Source organism: Vicugna pacos, chromosome 9, assembly GCF_048564905.1.
Source record: "Vicugna pacos chromosome 9, VicPac4, whole genome shotgun sequence".
Taxonomy (NCBI): Eukaryota; Metazoa; Chordata; class Mammalia; order Artiodactyla; family Camelidae; genus Vicugna; species Vicugna pacos.
In genome coordinates, this window is record NC_132995.1 from 59,875,298 (window position 1) to 59,898,300 (window position 23,003).

The 23,003-nt window shown below is 36.1% G+C and overlaps 1 protein-coding gene across 2 annotated transcripts in view; it reads right to left on the reverse strand.

The window, feature by feature from the left end:
* Positions 1-23,003, reverse strand: part of MAGI3 (membrane associated guanylate kinase, WW and PDZ domain containing 3) — a 219,539-nt gene that overhangs the window by 37,556 nt on the left and 158,980 nt on the right. For both annotated transcript variants that reach the window (XM_015247467.3, XM_072967968.1), the window contains exons 6-11: positions 22,365-22,444; positions 14,384-14,441; positions 10,024-10,118; positions 4,332-4,520; positions 1,471-2,076; positions 215-246 (exon numbers count right to left, since the gene is read on the reverse strand). In XM_015247467.3, the coding sequence (XP_015102953.3) occupies positions 215-246; positions 1,471-2,076; positions 4,332-4,520; positions 10,024-10,118; positions 14,384-14,441; positions 22,365-22,444 (1,060 nt within the window). The remainder of the gene's footprint in view (positions 1-214; positions 247-1,470; positions 2,077-4,331; positions 4,521-10,023; positions 10,119-14,383; positions 14,442-22,364; positions 22,445-23,003) is intronic.

Genomic DNA, 23,003 nt, shown 5'->3' on the forward strand with positions numbered 1-23,003 from the left:
TTGGTAGTACAGGCCTCTAACATTCCTCCAACAGTAATACTTCACCAGGAGAACACACCTCCTTTCTAGCGGGCTTTTTCTAACTCACACGCTTCGCTAGAGTAGAAGCCCAGGGCAGAACGCCCCCCGACCTCTCCAGTCTGCAATCGCCACCACCGTGAGCGGCTCTCTCCACATGGTGGGAAGAAGCATTTGAGGACCATGGTATACTCACCATTTTGGCAGTTTTAGTTGGTGAAGGAGGACCTTAAAAAAAATGAGCCACATTTTAAAAACAGAGGAAGCATTTCCAGATCACAAATACTGCTCATGTTTATGATAAAACTAGATTCAGCTTTTAGTAGGCTAGTAAATTATGTCCAACACATCCTACATGCCAGACATTATACACATATTATTTGTTTTTTATGACAATCCTAAGACATAAATGTTACTACCTTTTTATAGATAAAGTAAATGAAGACTCAAATAGATTAACATTACTTTCCTACACTGTCAAACCAACAGGTAACAAGGCAGGAAACTGACACCCAACCCGTTTAATGCCAAACCCTGGGCTCTTATTTGTCAGAACTCTGAATAACTCTCCAGCCCTCACTAAGAGATCTGCACCTACTCTGAGCATATTCCCCTGTGTCACCCGGAGAAGAAACAAAAATAGTTCAAAGAAATGAAAATAATGAAAAATACCCCAGTGAAGTTAAACTGCTCATTTGCCTCAAAAAATGAAAACTAAAAGCCAGACAGATACGTGTGAAGGGCTAAATTTTATTCTTTAAAATACTAGTCATTCATAGATATGGATTTTAAAAAGCCCATTAAAGCCCAACTTTGTGATTAGTCTTTGGAAATGGATTTATGTCTGGGAGCAGTTCAAGACAGTTGATGACCTTGGAAAATAAAAATTATATTTCTCTCGCATGAGTACTGTGGGGTTTAATTAACATTTATGGACAGATACTAGAGCTTAGATAAAAGCTTTATGAGCACAAGCTATCATGATTGCTTTACAGAACAGATTAACACACCATCCAACGTTTTGCTTCTTCACAGAGATGCTAGCTCTTTCAAAGCATCTTTGGTACATTACAGAGGTCCAAATGAAGTACCATGGGTTGAAAGAGTCCACTTCTATTATTGCCATCAACAGAGAAAACGAAATTAAGAGGACATATTTCATTTGAAGTAGCACATGTTGTGACTCTCTCTAATCATTAAAGTCATAAATTAGATTTTTAAAAGAATATAGAGGGAAAGAAATCCATAATGGACACAAATGAAACCACTAATAACTAAAAAAGCTGCTGCAAAAGATACTGCTCATGGAAGCAGAGAGAACTTAAGGAAAATGCACACTGATTACCAGTTAAGTCTGCTGAGTAAAGAGAGATTCTGACCTGTAAGGAAGAGTGATTAACAGATAAAAATGCATGAACAATGAAGATTTTTCCTTACTGTGCTTTTACTCACCTCCTCTTAAGATAAGCAGTGGTACATCTGTACCTACTGGAAACTGCTTTAGCACCTCTACCACTTGGAGATGTGTTAAATTCTGCACATTTTGGTGGTAAATTTCCTTAATTATATCCCCTTTCTGTAGGCCTTGACACCACTGACTATCCAATATCATTTTCACCTTCTGTCCAGTTGGGCTGTCTGCAATTGCAAACCCAAAGCCTTTGGGGCCCTTAATCAGAGGGATAGTCACTAGTTCAGGCTGGGAGCTGCCTGAAGATGCCATAGATGCTCTCTGCTCGCTCAGATCTGATGGTCCATTGAGACGATCACTGATCAAGGTGTGTCCTGATTTTCCATTCTGGTCCAGAACCACTGCTCCTGACTTAAAATCCTGAGTATTCATGCCAGTCTCTCCCTTAGTTAATGACTGTCCATTGATGACAGGGGTAGCAGCAACAATGTCCATAACAGGATCTTCATTGTCATCAGGAAGTGGATAACCACGACATAAAGTGAGGTTTACATACTGATTGACAGGTACCAGCTGAAACATCTGGACAACATCTGCATGGGTGTGACCAAGGACACAGCTGCCATTGATGTCTACAATTACATCACCTGGTAAAACACAATCATGTTAAAAATATTCAGACCACCAAATAAGACAATTTTACGTGGGGGGAGAAGAAAAATGACTGAAATTTATTTAGCATCTCAATTTGAATTCTAGAAGCCTCTTACAGTACATTAACTACTGAAAAGCTAGATTTTGAACACAGACATGTCATTCTCCCTTCTGTGACTCCTCTCTAAAAAGAATATATGAATGTGTAAAATCTTAACTATCTTAGTGGTAAAGAGCTGTAACCTCAAGCACAAGTGAATCTTTTAAAAAGTAGCTGCAAATTTATATTATCACTGTTAGTATATCCTATGAGACATATCTCAGTGGCCACACAGAGCTGGGCACCTTATAGTCGGTATTCAGTACACAGAAGAGGAGCAAATAACTCCACTGGCTACTTGTACAAACAGACAACCATTAAATAGCACCTTATTTCTTGATTTTAAGTAACCATTGGTTACAATGTCCTGAAAAATTCATTCGAGTTTGAACAATGTAGGGCTGAAGTTAGAATAATTACTTATGAGTGTATTTTCTTTTAGCATTCTTTTGTGCGGAGATTTTCAATTTAGTGTAATTCAGTTTTCAAAAGGGGAAATAAGCAACAAAAAAACTCAACACAAGCAAAGAACATATTATTTAAGATGCTGAAACATTCAGCTGAATTAATCCTTGTAAAAGCTGGTTTTGCTTTCCACATTTTACATTATTATGACCACTTTGGTTGCAGCATCATTACCACTTGACATTCATCAGTTGTGTGGTTTTTAATTCAGCTTTAACTTTTAAAATTTGTCCTCTGATGTCTCATCTATTTGCTGCTTTTATTAGAATATGATTATCTAAAAGGTTATTGCCAAATAAAGGTGCTTAAAATTGTTCTGATTGCATGTAGGCTTTGAAAAATCAACGTGAATGGTAGTTAAAAACAAATGTTAGTTCATTAAAATTTGTTTCAAAATCCAAGAAGATACTGAAATTAGACTAATTAGAAACAAAGTTTTGATTTTTCCTCCCTGGTCAAAGTTCCCAGAATTTTTATGGAAGTATTGCATTGCTATGTAAGTTAATAACAGTTTTAGGCAAATCTGAAATTACACCATAAAATCCTGACAGCATATACAATAACTACGAGATATGTTTCATAGACAAAACACAAAAAAGTCAAAATTGAAGACTTAGAAAAAAACCTTATGATTAATTTTAATCTCCAGCAATTGTTAATTTTATAAAATAAAGGAGAGCTAAAAATTTTTCTTTATAAATTTTGATTATTTTAAGCTTCCTTGTTTTAAGTTTCTATCACCTAAATGGGGAAGCATAATATGAGAAATCTCATATCCTGATTGAAAATAAGTTCATACGTGCCTTTAAAAGTAAGATGACAATTGAACTGTCCAAATGGTATTTACACATGGTATGTGAAATAACAGATTAGAAAAGTCTAGCGAATTGTAAGAAGCAACCTCAGTGGAATATTAAAATCTTTCTGGAAAAAAGTATTTAAACCTTCCCCATAATCAGTAACTAGTCTTAAACTTCCTCTAACCCCCTCAGCCATAAAAGCTGCCAGCCACATAAAAATATCTACCAATTATCAAGTAAAGACTTTGGGAAAACTATGTAAAAGACAAATTTGTACAGCTCTGTAAAATGGCAATATTATTGTCTATAATTCTTAACATAGCAGTTTAATTTTTATTAACAGCCTCACAGAAGCAAAAAAAAAAAATCAACTTGGGGAAAAAACTTGGGATATAACAATTTACTCAGAATCACTATAAACACCACAATGGCTCATTTTTCAAAAAAGATTATAGGTAAATATTAACCAACTCCAAAATTACCCTATATAATCAAAGAAAATCAAATAATCAAATAGTTTTCTGAGATGGTTAATAAGTCTTCAGCTTAGTACAGCCAAAGAGTTATTTCAAAATTATACAGACTAAAAAATTAATAAAAATGTTTTCACTAAGTTTCCTCTTATCTGCAAAAATGACCCTCCCTCAAAACTAGCATGCACTTAGTTTAGAAGATAAACTATTTTAATACAGAAATCTCCCTCTTCACTTGCATAATTTAGTTCTCTCTCTTATTTACATATATGTAAATTATACATGATATATATGTACATAGCTATTAATATATTTGTTATATATATATTACATATGTATAATATATATACATTTGCACTATAATTTTTGTTATAGTATCACAATTCAAGTAATTCTGAAAAATCTGTTACCTGGTGCAATTTTCCCATCCTGAGCTGCAGGACCATCTTTCAGCACATTTTTCACTTGTAGGAACTCATCAGGCCTATCTCCACCAATAATGGTAAAACCAAATCCCATTGTGCTTTTTTTCAGTGATGCTCGAACAAGGATACCTTTAAGCTGGGATGGATCTCGAGTAAAGTGTGATTTTTCTGTATCTGTGGAAAAATGAGAAACAAAAATAATTACAATGAATACAGCCCTCAAAGCTAATCTCCAAGTTAATCTATATAACTTAAATATAACAAACCATAAGAGAAAGAAAATAAGAGAGAATCTAGTGTTATAGAACAGTTAGAATTTGAATTCATAACCTAAATCACTGAAAAAAAAAAACTTAACCAATGAATGATCTCTCTTTTAGAGGACCTGTCTACGTTATTTGAAGGTAAAAGAATCTACTTTACCTCCTCCTCACTGCCTTGTTTGTACTTACTTTTTCTCACCCCAAAGAGTCTTTTATATGAAGTCAAAATGACATACCTGAGGGACAACCTTTATTATTAAATTCCTAAAAAGCCTTGGGCATTCATTCAGCTGTACATTTCATTTGAATAAGCAGCTATTGAGCTCTATGTAGAAAACACTATACTAGGAAGATGAAGGCAACTGTCACAGACTTAGAAAGGAGAGTACATCGAGAACTTTTTATAATTCACAACTCGGGCTTTCTGTAGCCTCTAATTTATATCTCATGAGAGAAGCAAATTCTTGCACCATGAGTAAATAGCCTCATGCCTCTTTCTCTTTCACTCATGTTTAGTGGATACTTTAGGAAGAAAAATAAGCACAGCTTTTTTGAAAAGCCTATTTTTAGAGGTTTCCTCTGATGATTCTACAGCTAAAAGTGATCCATACTTGCAAATGCTACCTCCCTTCTCCTCGCCAGAAACGTTCCCTCCTCTCTTCCACTCGGCACTTATGAAAACCATAGGGATCAGATTGTACAGGTTTATAATTTAAAAAGCATTGTTTAAATAATCTTTTAAAAAAGTGGCTTAAACTTTCTGGACAAATCACTTTTTAACAACTTTACTGAGATACAGTCCACATGTGATAGAATTCAGCCACTTAAGGGTACAAGTCAGTGATTTGTAACCATCACCATAATCTAATTTTAGCACATTATCCTCCTCCCCTCACACGCCAAAGAAATCCTCATGCCCATTAGCAGTCGCTCCTCAGTTCTCCCCAACCCGCCTTCACACCCTGGTCTTAGGCAACCACTCATTTACTTGCTATCTATAGATCTGCCCAATCTGGACATTTAATATAAATGGAATCATATAATCTGGGGTCTTTTGAATGGTTTATTTCACCTAGTATACTTTTTATGAGGTTCATTGTGTTGTAGCATGTGTTAGTACTTAATATTCCTTTTTTATTGCCAAGTAATATTCCTCTGTACAGGAACTGTGTAAATGTATCACATTTTACCCATTTATCAGTTGATGGATATTTGGGTTGTTTACACTTTCTGGCTATTCTGAATATGAATAAAGTTGCTATGAACACTTACATACAAGGTTTTATGTGGGTAAATATTTTCATTCCTCTTAGGATTATATTGGGAGTGGAACTGCAGCAGCTACCACAAACATACTGTGACTATGTTTAACATTTTGAAGGACTGCCAAACTTTTCCAAAGTGGCTGCACTATTTTACATTTCCACCATCAATGTATGAGAGTTCCAATTTCTCCACATCCTTGCAAACACTTGCTACTGTCTGCATTTTTGGTTATAGCCCTTCCAGTATTCGTAGAATGGTCTCTCACTGTGGTTTTGATGCTCATTTCCTTAATGACTCAAATGAACAATGGTGACTTGTTTCATATTTAGACCATATTTGGCACCAGTCTCAAGCGCAGGGTTAACTGTGTGTATCTGTTGCTGCCCTCTTAGCAAAGTGTTCTAAGAGGCATGCCTTAAAGCTTGTCAGTTATAAAGGAGCAATCCTTGGGTCTGCTCTGCATGGTTGCATAGATGGTGCAGTACATAAACGGCTCCTTTAAGAGATAGGGCAGCCCTAGAAATACTGATAAAGACAGGTGTGGGGTGGGAATAGGTCTACTTTATTTGTTATGTTCTCCCCAGATTTTCTGATTTCTTACAAATACAAGTACTTGACACTAAAAAAAAAAAAAAAACCAGCTTTTTTGGGCTTCTCAAAGTAGAGAACTAGACTCCAAACATCAGTGCAGCCACCACAGAAAATACCATTTTGTGAGGCCTCTGAATGCGGACAGCCAGCCTGCTTGTGGTGATACCTCTGGGCATTGCTGAGCTCCTGATGAGCCTCTGTCATTCTAACTAGCAGCTCATCTCTGAATAAAATATTACTTAAAAAAATTATTTGACATGCTCAAAGTCCATTCAGTTATTCAGCTTAATGATGACTGCCCGCTAGGGCTGCCCATCAGACTGTGTAGATAAGATCATTTGTTTAGCTACTGTGTACTTAGGCACTTGAGAAAAATATCTTTGATGAAATGTACCTTTCTCATTTTTACATCAAATATTGAGATATTTCTGGTGAGCTACCCCATGCTTTAGTCCCCATGAATGTCAGAATAAGACTGGCTTCCGAGAGCTACACCAGAAAATCAGTCCATAAGGGATGAGCTCCAAGATGTGCAAACAGTAAAGAGGGAGAGAAAGTTCTGGTAAACACCTAATTTGAGAAGCTACTAAGAAAACAGCCAAAGCCAATTAAAAGTTGGTCAGAAGTAGATCTTATCATAATCAATCATAGAAAAGTGATGGGGAGAGAGTATAGCCTAGTGGTAGAGTGTCTGCCTAGCATGCACAAGGTCCTAAGTCCAGTTCCCCAGAACTTCCACTAAAAAAAAAATAAAAACTTAATTACCTTGTCCCCCCAAATAAAAAAAAAGTAAGAACAACAACAACAACAAAAAGGAAAAATAAGAAAAGTGAGAATAAGAAAGGAAGAAAGAAGCTATCGTTGAGTCTAACAGTCCTGATTTTAAATCCAAGCTCTGTGATTTAGTTGAGTGATCCTGGAATGTTATTTAACCTTTTAAAGTCTCAGTTGCCTCATGTACAAAATGCAGATAATAGTACTTAATTCATGGCATTGTTTCAGGGATTAAACTAGGTAATACATACAAAGCATGAGAAACAATGCTTGGCAAATAGTAAGTGCCCAATACATGTAGATAAACACAAACCCATACAGGCTGTCTAAGGAAGGAGGTTCACAAACCTGACTACCTCTGTCCCTGTGGCAAGTATACCCCTTAGATGGACTCATTAGACAACTGTAACTCGATGCCACCAAGGCATCTGGATGGGGAAAATAATATCAATAACCTTGCAGCAGTATTCTGAGGTTTAAGTGAAATGCTGTATATAAAGTATCGAGTTCAGCACTTCGCTCAGTCTCTCTACAAATGGTAGCCATTATCCTTTAAGGACTAACATAACTTCTGTCATTTCTAGGAAGCCTTTCCTTCTCTCCCACAGTCAGATTTAATTTCTCTCTCCTTTGTTCCAACACTATTGTTTACATCTCTATTATGATACTGTACTAAAATTATGTGTCTATTCCTTGACTAAGTTGTGAGCTCCTGAAAGACCAGTGCTGAATTATTACTCTCCCTTTAATGATCAGCTCATAGGAGAATGCCTGGCTATCTAAATGAATAAAACACATGGTTCCTGCCTTCAAGCAGCTTAGAGTTTATAAGGGAGAGAAGATCTCCCTTGATATGTGCCATGGAAGACACGGGCATTCAGAACTACATGTTATAACACAAAGAACTGTGAATCTGAAGCTGGTAAAACCAGGTTCAAATTCTAGCCTGACACTCACTATGCTTCTAAGCAAGTGGCTTAATTTTTACTAAAGTTTGTTTCTTTATGTGTAAAATGGGGATTCATGTTTCTCTTTCAGGTCACGTCCTCTGTCTACTCTCTTTCACAGTCAGAGCTACCAAAATAGTTAGCTAAACCCACTTTCTTCACTTCTACACCGCCCATCCCCTCTTTATTCTATTGTAATTTTATTTCATTTTTCCCTTGGATCTTGCTAGAGTAACAACTGACCTCCATATTGTTAAGTCCAATGTATACTTTCCAATTTTCACCTTTCTTGACTTTTCAGCACCATGTGACACAAACACTCAACTTCTCTTTGAAACTCATCTCCTCTCATGGCTGCCTAGCCTTACAACCTCATCCTCATTACTATCCTACGATACCCTATGCTCTGGACATTTGTATCTCTCCTCTGACCCCTGGATCACCATTTCATACTTCTATGATTTTATATATTTTGTTCCTTCTACCTGGTATGCCTTCTTGCTCTTCTAAAATTTTTATCTGCCTGATTGAACTTTTCCTGACACTTCCAGACCCAGTTCAAATATGTCTGTTTTGCAAGTTCTCTTGACACTTTGACTTCCTCTACCAAAACAAAGTTAAGCCCTCCCTTCTTTATGCCACCACTGTACCTTGTACATCTCTGTTAATAACAATGAAAGCTATCATTTACTGGTCACCGTGTGCCAGACGTGTATTTGTAAGCACTTTACATGTACTGATTTGCATACTCAGAACCACCACAAGAGGTAAGAACAACTATTATACCTATTTTATAGATGAAGAAACAGACACAAAGAGTTTATAAAACTTATCCAAGGTGGAATGCAAACCTGCTCTGCCCCTGCACATTTAACTACTGATACAGGATAGCACCTATCACCATATATTGTAACTATTAGTTTCCTGTTTTAGACTGAACTCTTGAGGGCAAGACCTTTCTTACTCTTAATCATTTTTTAACACCATGTGCTTAGCAAAGCACTGGGTATATAGTAAGTACTCAAAAATATTTGTTAACTTAAAAGGTTTGCTAAATCAAATGCAAAACTTAAGGGAAGGGGCTATGTTTTTTTAAAAGTAGTTATAAGAAAAAACTGTTTCTCTCCTTGGCAACAGAAGTGAAGAATCTACTAGATTAATACAATATGACCATAGAGCCTTCTGGTTATAAATGACCAGAGGGGAAAGAATTAAAACGGAGGAAATGAGGAAGGATGAGTAGGATATAAGAAATTCCCAGGCATCTTTTTCAAAATACACATGGCTAGGCTTACCAAAATCTCAGGACCTACGTATTTTTCAAATGTTCCAGAAATGATCTGATATTACTAATACCCTGCCATCCCACTTGAGACTCAATGATGTAGGCAAATAATATAGTGGGTTTATTTATTATTTAGTATTTGTTCATAGCAGTTAATGAAGAATCCTGAATGATTACTGATGTCAAAGTAAGCAATTAACTTGGGAGACGCTCATTATGAATTAGAGATTTCATATTGACTTATTAGCCTTAAACACCAGGAAACAATCCAGTCTTCACATCAAAATCTCAAACCCACAACAAAGCTATTCAATCCCTTCTCCCAACAATTTCATACTTTCTTTATAAGCAGCATGAGAAAAATATCTCAGGATTTTCAAAATGTCTGGATGTTTTATTAAGATTATTCATATCTCTACAGTGACATAAATTAGACCTTCTCTGTTCAATTTCAAAGCCGTGACAATAAAAAATTTAAACTCACTTCCATTATTTCAGCATATAAACTTCACATGTTATTTTAGAAGAGAAGATAAAGGTAAAAGTTCTACCTGGTTTTGAAGACCCAGTATCAGCCTGTCCTAACTGCTTTTTCCTTTTGGCTTCTTCCACTGGATTTTCAAACTGGGTTTTCTGGTTAAGGTGACTGTAAAATGTAGAAAAATGTGCATTTCAGTTTAATATGAAAGAATTACATATTTTAAAATAGACCATCATACTGTTCCATCAATAAAGGTTAAGGGACAAATATGTACCTTTAAGCTGTAGAACCCAAAGACACTGAAAGGTCATCATGTAAGGGGCTTCTGGCAACTAAAGAAGGGCCTGGAAGATGCCTAGAAGTCAAAGCTGCTAAGTATTTACGATAACTTCTTTACAAACGTTCCCAATATAGCTAATAACAGTTTCCCAAATCATAGTAGAAGCCCTCATACATGATACTATCAGAACTGTTGATAATTAACCAGTTAATTTTTTAAAAGGCAGTTAATGGTAGGAAGCATCCAAGTTTCTCTAAAGTAAAACAGCTGTCAAGACACTTTTGAAGAAGTCTAAGAAGTCTTCTGGAATTTTACTATTATTTTTCCAACTGACTCATTCATATCAATGTAGCAGCAACTAAGAAAGTGACTAGCCTTTACCAAACTGTATCACAGAACAATTCTCTCACACTTAAATTTCTTCAAAATATATATATATTATATTTTATATAATAATTATTATATATTAATATATAATAATTAATTACAGAATTACAACATAAGTCTAAGGGGATAGGATATTAGCCAACAGTATTCAATACACTATGGACAAGAGCATGTTTTATGAGGGAACTGAGTATTGGTTATTCCGGAGGTCAGTTAAGTAAGTTGGTTAAGAATGCAACTATTGTACAAAAGATGTTTGAGATCACAAATATATCTAATACAAAGAAGCAAGGAGAATTATATTCGAGTGCTTCCACAGTACAAATAGATTTTAGCCAAAAACTACGCATTTTCCAGTAGAATTCTTTTCAACAAGTGACATGAGTGAATACCAATAATTAAACATCAAATCATGAGAGTTTCAGATTATGATTGTCTTTAGATGGGCTGAAAATTACAAAATTTATATGTAAGTAGTCGTAAAACTTGGATATTTACTGTGCCATTTGTGAACACTCATGGTGATGGAGGAGGGGGCAGCAGGGACCGAAAAAAAAAAAAACCCTTATGGCAAGGTATGCTAGCCTCTGAGTATGCCTCTCTATGCCTTTACGCTTCTACAGGCATTATCTACTCTGCCACAGACAGTTCTTTAGTTTCAGAGCTCTAAATATGGCAAGTTCTACTTGACATTCTTTGAGTTCTGCTTTCACTAAAACCCAAATATGCTTCTGTTTCATACTATGAGGGGGTATCTTATCAATTGAGTTAACTGGCTAACCCTCTGTGAAACAGAAGATCTTTGGTATTAAGTTAGGTAGCGTTTTTAAAAGTTATGTATTAGGTACTGATATTTTACATATTCTTGAAAAAATAAAACAACTAGAAACTGACACTTAGAAAAAGAATAAACCTGTTTAGAAAGAACCTTGGCTCACTTTAACGTCATCTGCAAGAATGACTCACTTTGCCACCCAGGTATTAGAACATAAAAAAGTAGTAATTTGTATTTATACTCTTTGTAATGTGTGGGAGAAGAGAGTAGAAGTATGCAAATGAGTAATCTTTTTCCTGAAAATTCGCTGACAAAAGAATGTAAGATTTTAGTGAAAGGAGTAATTGCATCTGTCACCTTAGACTACCCAGATTAAAATGCCACCCAAACCCCAAAACAAAACAGTAAAAATACTTTCCTTTTCATTTAGTTACTTATACCCATAATATTAACAGATTTTGTTTTCTATATAACTAGCTATGGGAAGTAAGAGAGGAGAATATAACAGATTATCAGATAAATTAAACAAGGGTGCCAAACAAGCATGATTAAATATATAATATAATAAATAATTTGCAATCTCCTCTGTACTGAAATTTTGTGTATAATATATGGATTTAAAGATTTCATCTCAACAAACAAGATCATTAAGCTTCATGAAGAGCTGAGATATTAAAGCACATGTATATTTTGACTTTGTCACCTAACTGCATCAAGATGGTTAATTCAATAAAATAAGACATTTCTAAATATATAAGCAATCTTATGGAAGGCTTGCCATTAAATTTTGGGAACAATTTTATTTTCAAAAATTAATTAATCCATTTCAGAATCTCATCTTCTAAAACAAATACTTACCAAAAAGACCTGTCATTGCAGTTGGTGTTACTACTACAAGGCTCCTGCCAAAAGCAATCATTGTGCCATCTGGTTTGACAAACTAAGAGAGCCAAAGAGTAGCCATTCAAGTAACAGCTTTTTATCTCCATCAGTAAACTCACTGCAGATTACTATAGTTGAGATTCAAAGCCTAACTAATCTGGGAATCAAGCCACACTCCACAAAGTTCAGCTGACTCCATACTAATATGCATCTTGAGAACAGCCTGCTCTTTCTTAATCTAATAAATTACCCTCCTGTAAAATGAGCTCGTTCTGGGAACAATCATACAAAATCACATCGCTGCCACTGCTGTTGCTTCTAATCAGGCTATTTCACATACCTCCATGACAGCTGGGAGCAGGTCACTTCAGGATTTGCCCTCAAGTTGCTTCAATATTAGTACATCCTTGTTTAATGAGAACCAGATCATTTTAGCCCAAGATTTTATCATAGGCAAATGACTTTCACCTCTTGACCATGTATTCAAATTCACTTGGAATGGATAATGAGGATGAGAATCATTATCTCAGAAATGTTCAGCAGTGTTAGTGGCAAATAATAGTTGACTGAAGCCCAATTTAAATAGACTATTAGAGGGTGAAAAAATCCCCCAAATTCCTTTCTCCTAGCCTTCAAATATCCCTTTGACTTGAAAAATGTTTTTCTCCTTTTAACACTAAATATGCTTTAGAAAAAGTAACAGAAGAGCTGCTGTATACTTTTCCCATTACAGTATCAGAAAGATATTAAGTAACATAATGGAAATTAAGTTAACATAACCTTTCTTTTTTTGTTTGTTTTTGTTGTTTGGGGGGGAGGTAATTAGGTTTATTTACTTTTTTATTTGACTGGAGGTACTGGGAATCGAACCCATCACCTCATACCTACTAAGCATGCGTTCTACTACTGAGCTATACCCTCCCCCCATAACATAACCTTTCAATGGTACCAAAATAGTGACACTGTTAATTTATATATTTAAGGGTCAAATTGCATCATTTTCTTAGGGTACAAGTTAGATCTTAAGAGATGATTCCAAAAATCTCTAACCACAGTGACTCAAGTAACAACTTACACATTAAAGGTTAGAGTTACAACAGCACTCAGTTACTTACTTTAGGGAAGTGGCATTGGTTTACGGCAAAAAGTGATGAAAAACTAATAAGCAATCGTAAGACTAGAAGATTCTCATGTCTGCTATTTTTCCAGGTAATAGTATCATTTTGCCCTCACTGCCTAGGCAGTTGGTGCAGATTCCTAGTTTCCAGGTAAGTAGTTTCTGATGCAATTATTTGCCTGGTACTACATGCCTGAGGTCAAAATTCTATCTACGTTCAATCCCAAGTACCTCCTCTAAAAATAAAATAAATAAGTAAACCTAATTACCCCCCCCAAAATAAATGAAATAAAATATACTTAAAAAAAAATTCTATCTACAGCATCTGGAAAGAAGGCAATCCCAACAATCACAACAATGTAGCAGTTAGATAAATGAAGAAAAGGAAAGAAAACTTAGATGTTGGCGTTACCCTAATTTCTCCGGCTAACACAGGCAGGTGTCTGATGCTCTGCTCCAACACAGATTTGTGTTTAAATTTAACCGTAACAGCTGTGTGAGAAGCAACTTTCACCCCCCAGAAGAATACTAAGTTTTCTTTGATTAACTCCAAGAAAAAGAGAACGCTTTTAATCATATACGTCAAAACTCTGGATCATTATGGTACGATACCCTTAAAGTCCTTCCACTGCTTCAGAACCATGCAGGTGTAGTGTTGAAAGTGACCTTAATAGCTCACCTAGTCCAGTGCCCTTATTTCAGTTTTCTATCTACTACTTCTCTTTAGAGGCTGTGGTAGTAATGATAACAATCCAGCTATTAATCATCTGGGCAAGTTTCCCCAGCTCTCTCTACTTACTTCAAAGCCAACTTCTAGGGAGCCCAGAGTCAGTGAAATAAATGCTCACTGTCCCTATCTTCTCACTCCCCTGGTGGCAAAACCCGAAAGCTGGCTTGCAGAAGCATAAAGTGCTGCATTCAGCATCCCCGAAAGGTGTGCAATGAAAGGAAAGCGTTTGGGAGAACATTCACTGAGGTAGGACACTTACTCAACATAGTATGTCCCGTACTGAGGGTCCTCTATCTTCTCCCAGCCATAAGGAAGTTCTGCAAATCAAAAAAAAGAATTGAGTGAGATTCCGGTTTCAAAACCAAGAAGAACCAAATTTACCGAGTGAATGTGTGTCTTTTATTTCATTATATTAATATGTGGGAGACAGAAAGCTGAGGGCTCACTTTCAAAGAACAAACGGTTTGAGTCTGAGGATCTTCTTCAAAAGTGAGTGAGTGTCTCAGCAAGTAATTAGAAGCTCAGAACAAAAGGCGACTTTAAACTCAAAGGTGTTTATTAGAATCACAAGCCATAAAAATGCTGATTATTTAAGAAATCACCTGCTATATTTCTTTCATTTAAAAAGCTTGATAGAGCTGATGTGAGACACACCCTGTAGTTCAATGCAAGGAGCAGCTGCTGGTTAATTTTTTCACTATTCTACAAAAGATCTGTCAATTATTCCTGCTACCACATCCTGACCCACTTCTCCCCACAGGAAAGTCCAACCTTGGATTTTTGCCACTTCAAGTGGGCAACCTAGATTTGCTGAAATTCTAAGAAAATATCTACTTTCCCTTGCATTAACTTGATCTAAGTAACCGAAGGAAAATTGATTTAACTACCACAGTGCCTTGTGTAGAAATTCTACTTGTGTTTGGTAACAAAGAAAAATCTTACGTAGGGTTATTCTGTATTATTGCAAGTAATGGACCAATAAAATAGAACAAGAAAAATTAAAGGTAGTTGAATTTCTGATAATTAAAAAAAAATTCTGGTCTTTCCAACATAAACTGACCCTGTCAAGAAAGAATCCTCTTTCCCTCCCACTTTGTCTGTTTTCCAAGGTAAAGCTGCTGAAGAATCATTTTATTTGTCAGACGTGGATTAAGTTGGCAGGAATGTTCCTCGCAGGTGGCTTTTAGTGCTATCAATTATACACAGGAGCCCAGCAAGAAAGAATTTTTAAAAAACCTACAGTTGTACACTATGATGACCTACCTATTTATTTTCAATTTCTTTTAGAGTGTTTTTCTGCTATACTGAAACACGTATATCTGTGTGTGCACGCACACACACACACACGTGCACGCACACACACATGCACGCACACACAAGACACGCTAGACAGGACACAGGCTTAGGAAATATCAAAGGACTTATCAATTTTATATCATTTACCTACAGTATGATGTAAAATTTCCATTGTAATGAACCTGATAAGCTAGACAAACTGTCATGCTTTAATAAAAAGTATTATTCCACATTCAGAATAAAAGGAGAGAACAGATAAGAAGCCTCTTGATGAGAAGCTTTGAATCACCTCCACCCCTTTCCTCCAGCATATTTTTTTTTCCTGTGTATGTATATTAATTGGTGATTTTGAAGCTTGGTGAGTTTTTGTGGTTTTCCTTTGAAGGACCAGGCTGAAATGTCTGAGGTGGAAAAGATGAGTATAGCTGAGTAACTCCTATGTGAAAACACATCAAAACAACTGAGAAGAACTGGGATGCACTTCAGTTCACTTTGATTCTCCACAGCTATGAAGCCAACGATCACCAGTTAAGCAGGTACAATATTTTATGACCGATGTGAGCCATAGAAGAACAAAGAGCATTGCTCATCAGCCATTTCTACAAGGGTTAAGCTGCAACCCACTGCAGTCATGCAGGACAGTGTATCGTGAAAAGAATTCAGAATGAAAACAAAACAAAATGGGATGAGGCACTCTGTGATTTGGATAAATGAACCCCTAGATAATTAGATACATATCGCAGGAAGAATTTCAATGAACCCAGATCCTTGCATCTTCCTGTACATAGAAAAGTATTAAGACCATTAACTTGAGAGAGCTGTTCTTGGCGATTAGCAGTCATCTTTTTCCAAGATGTATGCTTGGCTACATTTATTTCCTAGCCAAAAAATTCATATATATCTGGCTTTTCCTCACCTCTCGAAGCAGTCCCTCAGAGCTACTGAGTAGTGAAAAAACCTCCAACTTACAGCTCTCATGTTGTGCGTTTTTCTTTAAGTCCACACCAAGTAACGGTTAACATGGATAAGAGCAACTGTTGGATTATATCTGTGAAAAATGCTCTATAATAATATTACCAAAGCATTACAATTAGGGATCTTCCACAAAAGAGATATTTTTCTTTAGTAGACTTTTTTTGAAATAGCACAGGAAATCAATTGTGCTGTGTAAAGATGAATTCTACAATTGTACCACAATAATTTATGTGATGTCTTTAGAAAATTTTGAAGAATTGAAGGAACTATAGACAGTTGAAACATTCCACTTGACATCTGAAAAATTCACTAAAAAGGATGTATTAATGCCTAATAAGAATAAAAGATCAACATAAACACATTTCAATGTTAGCATGAAAGTTGAGTCAGCACTTTAGTTGGCACTTACAGCAATTAGCAACTAACAGATAAAGTACAGCCCTTTCTTTAGGAGAGTACACAGATTGGTAACTTATTTTCTGGATAACTTGTAGTAATCACTTTACATCCTTACTAGTGACATTAGCCAGTTTTTTTGCAGGGCAGATTCATGCAGATAAAGAAGTGGTTATTATTGGCCCACTTTCGTAAATAAAGGTAATAAAAGCAACACTGAAATGCCTAACAATTTTCTACACTAACCAGTGGATCAATTCATCCACTTTCTTCCTTCTTTTTTCCCCTTCCTTCCTTTTCTTCCTCATGCAAAAATAAAAATTAGAAACAGAACACAGTTCTTGACCTCAAGGAGTTCATAGTCTAAACATGAAAACAGAAGAGATCAACGATACAATGAAGATAAATGCAAGCTTTTGGGGGAGTGCAGAGCAGTGACACCAACTGCCTGGTAAAGCAGTTATCAAAAAAACCTTCTGAAAGAGGGTGATGTTTTGAGCAGTTTTAGAATGCGTTGGGATTAGGGAGAGGGAAGCCATTCCACAGATCAAAGAGCACTGAGGCCTTACGAATGCCTGGCATTTTCAGTAATTACAGATAATCTGATTGCACTAAAGTGAAGGTTGTATACAAGAGGGCTTGTCTTCTAAGCAAGCATCAAATCACATTTCTGGAGTGCTGGGTTAAGGAATTTGGTCTTTTATTTTGACAATGGTGAAACTGATTAAGCTGGACTATGACATGATTAAATATATATTTGAGAAAGATTATGGGCAGCAGCAATAAAAAAATGAAATAGATGGTGTGTAGTGAGAATCAAGGCAGACAAACAAGAAAATCATTAATAGTCTAGTTAAAAAATTAGGAAGGCTGGAACTAAGGCATTAGTAGTGGAAATACAGAGAAAGACTGGGTAATAGAGACAAGGGAGTTCAAGTAATAGGACTCAATGACTAACATGAAGGTTGAAAGAAGAAAAGGGGAGGAAGCCAAGATGATTCCCAGATTAATGGCTCTTCTTGCATGAAAATGATACATTGATAATTTGCTGGATACCTACTATGAAAATCGCTGTGGGAATAGGACAGAGGTATTAATTTGGATTTAGAGGCATTTAGGAGACAGATAATATGTCAAAAGTGCCTAGCACCATTGGATACTTACGAGATGGCAGGTTTCTTAAAGTCAGAATTGACAGAACTTGGTACTTAACTGCAATGAAGAGGACAGGGCAAGGAGAGAACTGAGGATGATAACCAGTTTTAGGCTCACAGAACTGGGAGGATGTGAAGGCATTTGTTGAGGGCAGGTATACAGAAGACTGAGCTCAGTTTGGGAGGGGTTACATTCGAGGGGCTATGCAATATCCTTGTAGAGATATCTAACAGTCTCTTGGAAATATGAACCTCTTCAAAAGAAAGATGTAGGAAGATAAGGATTTGGGAGACACTGCAGTTAAAGCCATGGCAGTGGACAAGATTACCTAGATAAACTGTGAATAGATAAAGATGGAGAACAGAAGCTTAGGAACATCAACAATTTAAGAAGCAGAGAAAGTAAGAATAGTCAGGGGGATGGTGTCAAAGAAGATAGAAGAGAGCAAATGCTTTATAAACTGTCAGGACTAAAGGTAAGTGCTAAAAAGAGCTCACCAAATTCTGCCATCAAGCAGAAGATGACTGGTACCCTAAAGAAAAGCAGATTCACTCCAAAAGGTAGCAGGCAAAATTCAGCACATTGTAGTATTGAAGAGTAAAATAAAAGGTGGAGCCCTTAAGATGAGATAGCCTTTTTTTTTTCCTCTCTTTTTGCCCCTGGAAGCTTGGTTGTGAAAAAAATTGTGTGAGAACCATGAGGAGAAGTAAGGTCAAGAGAAAATATGTTTATTTACTGCTGAGATAGGAAAGACTTAACCATATTTTTCTATGTTAGAAGCTAAAGTTGATTCAAAAGGCAGAACTATTTCTGACACATCAAGCAGCTGACTGGTTCTAAAGCCCATGAATTTATTTCTTTTCTCTTCCCAGAGTAGGATTTTTCTTATTTAAATATGTGAATTACAATTGTTTTCTCATTGTGGAGCTCTATTCAGTTGATAATTTTCTTTTACCATTCTCTGAGCTCCACAATGACATCGACATTCAATACATTTTAGTAAAAAATGTAATCTTTCTTTCATCATAAGAGAAAATGGGTGGGTTGAGAGCAAAATGGATTCCTGATGTTGAATTTTTATGATAACCATTTAACTAAAACATTCATTATTTTATTTGAGTGGATAATAAATATGTACACCAATTAAACCATCAGATACGGTATAAAAACACAGATTCTGAATATCAGAAGACTGGGGAGAAAACGGCAAGTTTTAGAAACCGTAAGGTTTTTCCTGAAGATTTTAAATGTCCAGCAGGATGCAAACAATATCTTAGAACTATAAAAACTTGTATTTAAAATATTATCATTACTATCTCCTTTTGTGCATCTACTCTGTGCAAAGGACTAGGGAGACTGTCAGTAAGTTAGAGATAGTCAAGTCTGGACATAGCCTATTGTGGGGCTATTTCTCCCCTATTCAGGGAGGCGACAGAGTACATGGCAAAAGTGGCAAAGACTGGCTGAGCATAAAATAGGCAGGCTAGAGGTTCCGAATTTTTGGGTCCCCACAGGGAAATACAGGTGATGTTAGAAAGGCATACCCAGTTATGGGGGTGAGAGAGTAGCCCTTACAGTCAAAGGTTTTCAACATTCCCAGAATGCTGAGTATAATTTTGGTTGCTCTGTCTTAAGAAAGATATAATCAAGATGACCATCTAATGTGGATATTTTTGAAAGTAAAAGGGGACACTACTAATAATTATGCTGGGACAATAGGAATAAGCTGGGTTAGTCTTGGGCCAACCGAGATACATGGTCACCCATGTAAAGAGCATTAGAGAGACACATTCATCCAGAGGAACAGTTTGAGTTTTTTTGAGCCCCTTTACTTCATTTTCTAAGGAAGAAAGAGTATCTTATCTGACTGGTGAGTTTTAAAGAATGAATTCAATATGCTTGGCTCAGGGCCTCTTGGAATCTCTTGCTGTTTTGGATGTCAGCCTGCCTGCAGAGAGGGTGTAACTGCGTCTATACACCATGCCTGCCTTGTGGGAGGAGGCATACAGCTGAGCACCGAGACCAGAGGTTGAGTGCTTAAGTCTGCCTCTTGTAGGGTAAAAATGGTAAGCCCATATAGGGGCAGAGCTAAAGCCATGTTCATTTATTGGCTGGCATTCTAATCTCATCTCTGATTCTTGTGTCTTATTTCTCTACTGACTCCTAATTAGTAAATGAAGACAGAATTATTACTTATTTCTTCCCCTAGAACCTTAAAGAGATTTAAAAAACATTTTCAAGAAGAATGACCAGGGGAGAGGGTATAGCTCAAGCAGTAGAGCACATGCTTAGCATACACAAGGTCCTGGGTTTAATCCCAGTGCCTCCTCTAAAACTGAAAAAATAAGTAAGTAAACCTAAGTACCTCCCTCCCACCCCCAAAAAGTAAAAACAAACAAAAAAGGATGGCCAGAATAATCTAGGAGATAGAATAGCTTCTTTCCTTCTTTTCCTTTCTTTCCCTCCTCCCCTCCTTCCCAATATTTAAGTCCTTACTGAAGGGGTATATATAGATAAGACAAAATCATTGCTCTCACAGAGTATAGATATCTAGTTACAATGCAATACATAGTAAGTGCTACAATAGGAAAATGCATATGGTACAGCTGAGCACAGAGGAGGGAACACCTAATTCTGACCTGGAAGAGAATAACAGAGGGGGCTACAAAGAAATTATACTTTAGATTTGAGCTTAAAAGGATAAGTAGGTGGACACAGGGAATAAGGCTAGTTTCTGGAAGAAGAAGGTGCTCATTCAATGATTAAAAAGTCAGTTTAAGTGCTTGTTCAAGTATAAAATGAGAGTTTCAGCAATTGCATGAGCCTGTATAAACATCACCCCAAACAAGGTGGAGAACATATTCGCTAGTCCAGAGAATTACTTCAATTCATCCCACCTCCCTCCTCCCCACTCATTTTCTGACTTCTAACAGTATAGATGAGTTCGCCTGTTCTTAGGCTTTAAATAATAGTTTTTGCTTATGGAGTAAGGTATAGTTGAAGTTCATTTCTCCTTATGAATGTCCAGTTATTCCAGTACCATTTGTTAGAGATTTTCTTCCCCTTTTTGAACTGATTTGGCACCTTGGCTGCAAATTAAGTAACCACGTATTTCTAGATTCTCTTGCCCTGTTCTGCTGATCCATTTGTCGATCCTTCTGGCAATACCACACTCTTGATTACTGTATCTTTATAGTAAGTCTTCAAATCTGGCAGCCTAAATCCTTCATTTTTGTCTTTTTTAAAGATTGTTTGGTTAACTCGAGCCTCTGAATTTCTTTATATATTTCAGAATCAGCTTCTCAATTTCTTTAAAAAAAAAGACTTTAGAATTTTGATTGGGACTGTATGGAATCTAGATATCAATTTAAGGAGAATGGACATTATTAACAATATTGTGTCATCCAATCTACACAGTATATCAATGAACATAGCATATCTCTTTAATTATTTTAAGTCTTCATTAATTTGTTTCAGTGATGTTTTGTAGTTTTTAGTGTAGAGGACTTGTACATTTTTCAGTAGATTTGCTCCAAGATATCAATTTTTAAAAATACACCATGGCAAATAAATTTTAAATAATTTCATTTTTGAATTGTTTAGCCCTAGAAAAATTCTTAATATTTTGATCATGCTGAACAAAGTATGTATAAATTCTGCTTAAATTTTTTTTCAAAAATCAGCATTCAATCTCTAGGAGGATTATCTGAATCTCATTCTAATCCACTCATTTTTTAACCATGGTAAATAATTTCTGATGAATAATACAAAATGAACAAAATTTTATATCTACACCCTATATTCAAGAAGGCACAGCAAACATTTTGGTAAATTCTAAACTTCTTTGTAAGACTATACTACTAAAGAGAACCTGTAATACAGAAGACAGACAAGCATTATTATCTAATGATTCTTAGAGAAATAATTTTTCTACTAAGCAGTAAAAATTGTGTGTGGGGTGGGGGCATATTAGAGACTTTCACTGAGTTTCTCTTGCTGCTCTAAATGTTGAAGGATTAGAGATACTAGTGATTCTAAATTAAATATATTTTTGAGGAGTTAGCCCATGATGAGGCTACCCTGTGGTTGAGAATGTACCTAATTTGTTAAAATATTTACTTAGAATTTTAAAAGTTTGCCTTTAAAACAAATGTAAATAAATGGCAAATATATTTTTATTCAAAAAAATTTTAAGGATTTAATTGTATAGTTCTCACAAAAGAGGAGAAATAAAGTCTTATAAAATCAAATGTAATGACATAATGACCAGAATCACTTGATGATGATATCCACCCACTGCTTATGTGCTTCTGCACTGTATGGTTTGTCTAGGGTTTTGGAAAACTCATTGTCTAAACAAGAAGAGTAAGAAGGGATTAAGAGAATAAGTATGGTATAAAAGGCTTCTGAATCTCTACCTCCATCTTCACAGTCTTCAGGGGCTTTGGCTTTCTTACAAAGACGAGGATCCAACCAGGTGGTTGTCTTGGTATTGTGGCTGTAGAATAAAGACTTCAATTAGAAACAGTAAAATAAAGACGGAGGAAAGTATTTCAAAAGCAGAGATGAAGAGTGAGTAAAAGATATATGTTTGAAAATTTATCTCCTATAGGCTTCATCTGTATCCCTCTGATTCAATAGTCCTGTTGTTCTCAGTCTATTACTTCAAAACTGTCATAAAGGAAAGGTAATGCCAGGCACACTAATTTGAGAATGAAGACTTTAAAGAAGGGATAAGATGCCAAGTGCATAAAAACAGATGCTTATTTAAGCCGTCAAAAATGTTTCAAAGGGTGGGCACATGGCCCCATACTGTGCATTATCTTAGCCAAAAAAGCTGCCCTGAAAACCTTGTTTACTTGCTGGCTGAATTCCTTCCTCTCTCCCTTCAAAAAAACACTGTTTCTCGAGTTTCTGTGATGTGTGGGCATTGTGCTGGGGCCTGGGAATACAGAGATGAACAGTCAGACAGAGCCTCAGTCCTCACTAGGACTCTTTAAAATAAAAAAGAGTTAAATAAAATAAAAGAAAGTTTTAAAGAGACTGTTTCTGCAACA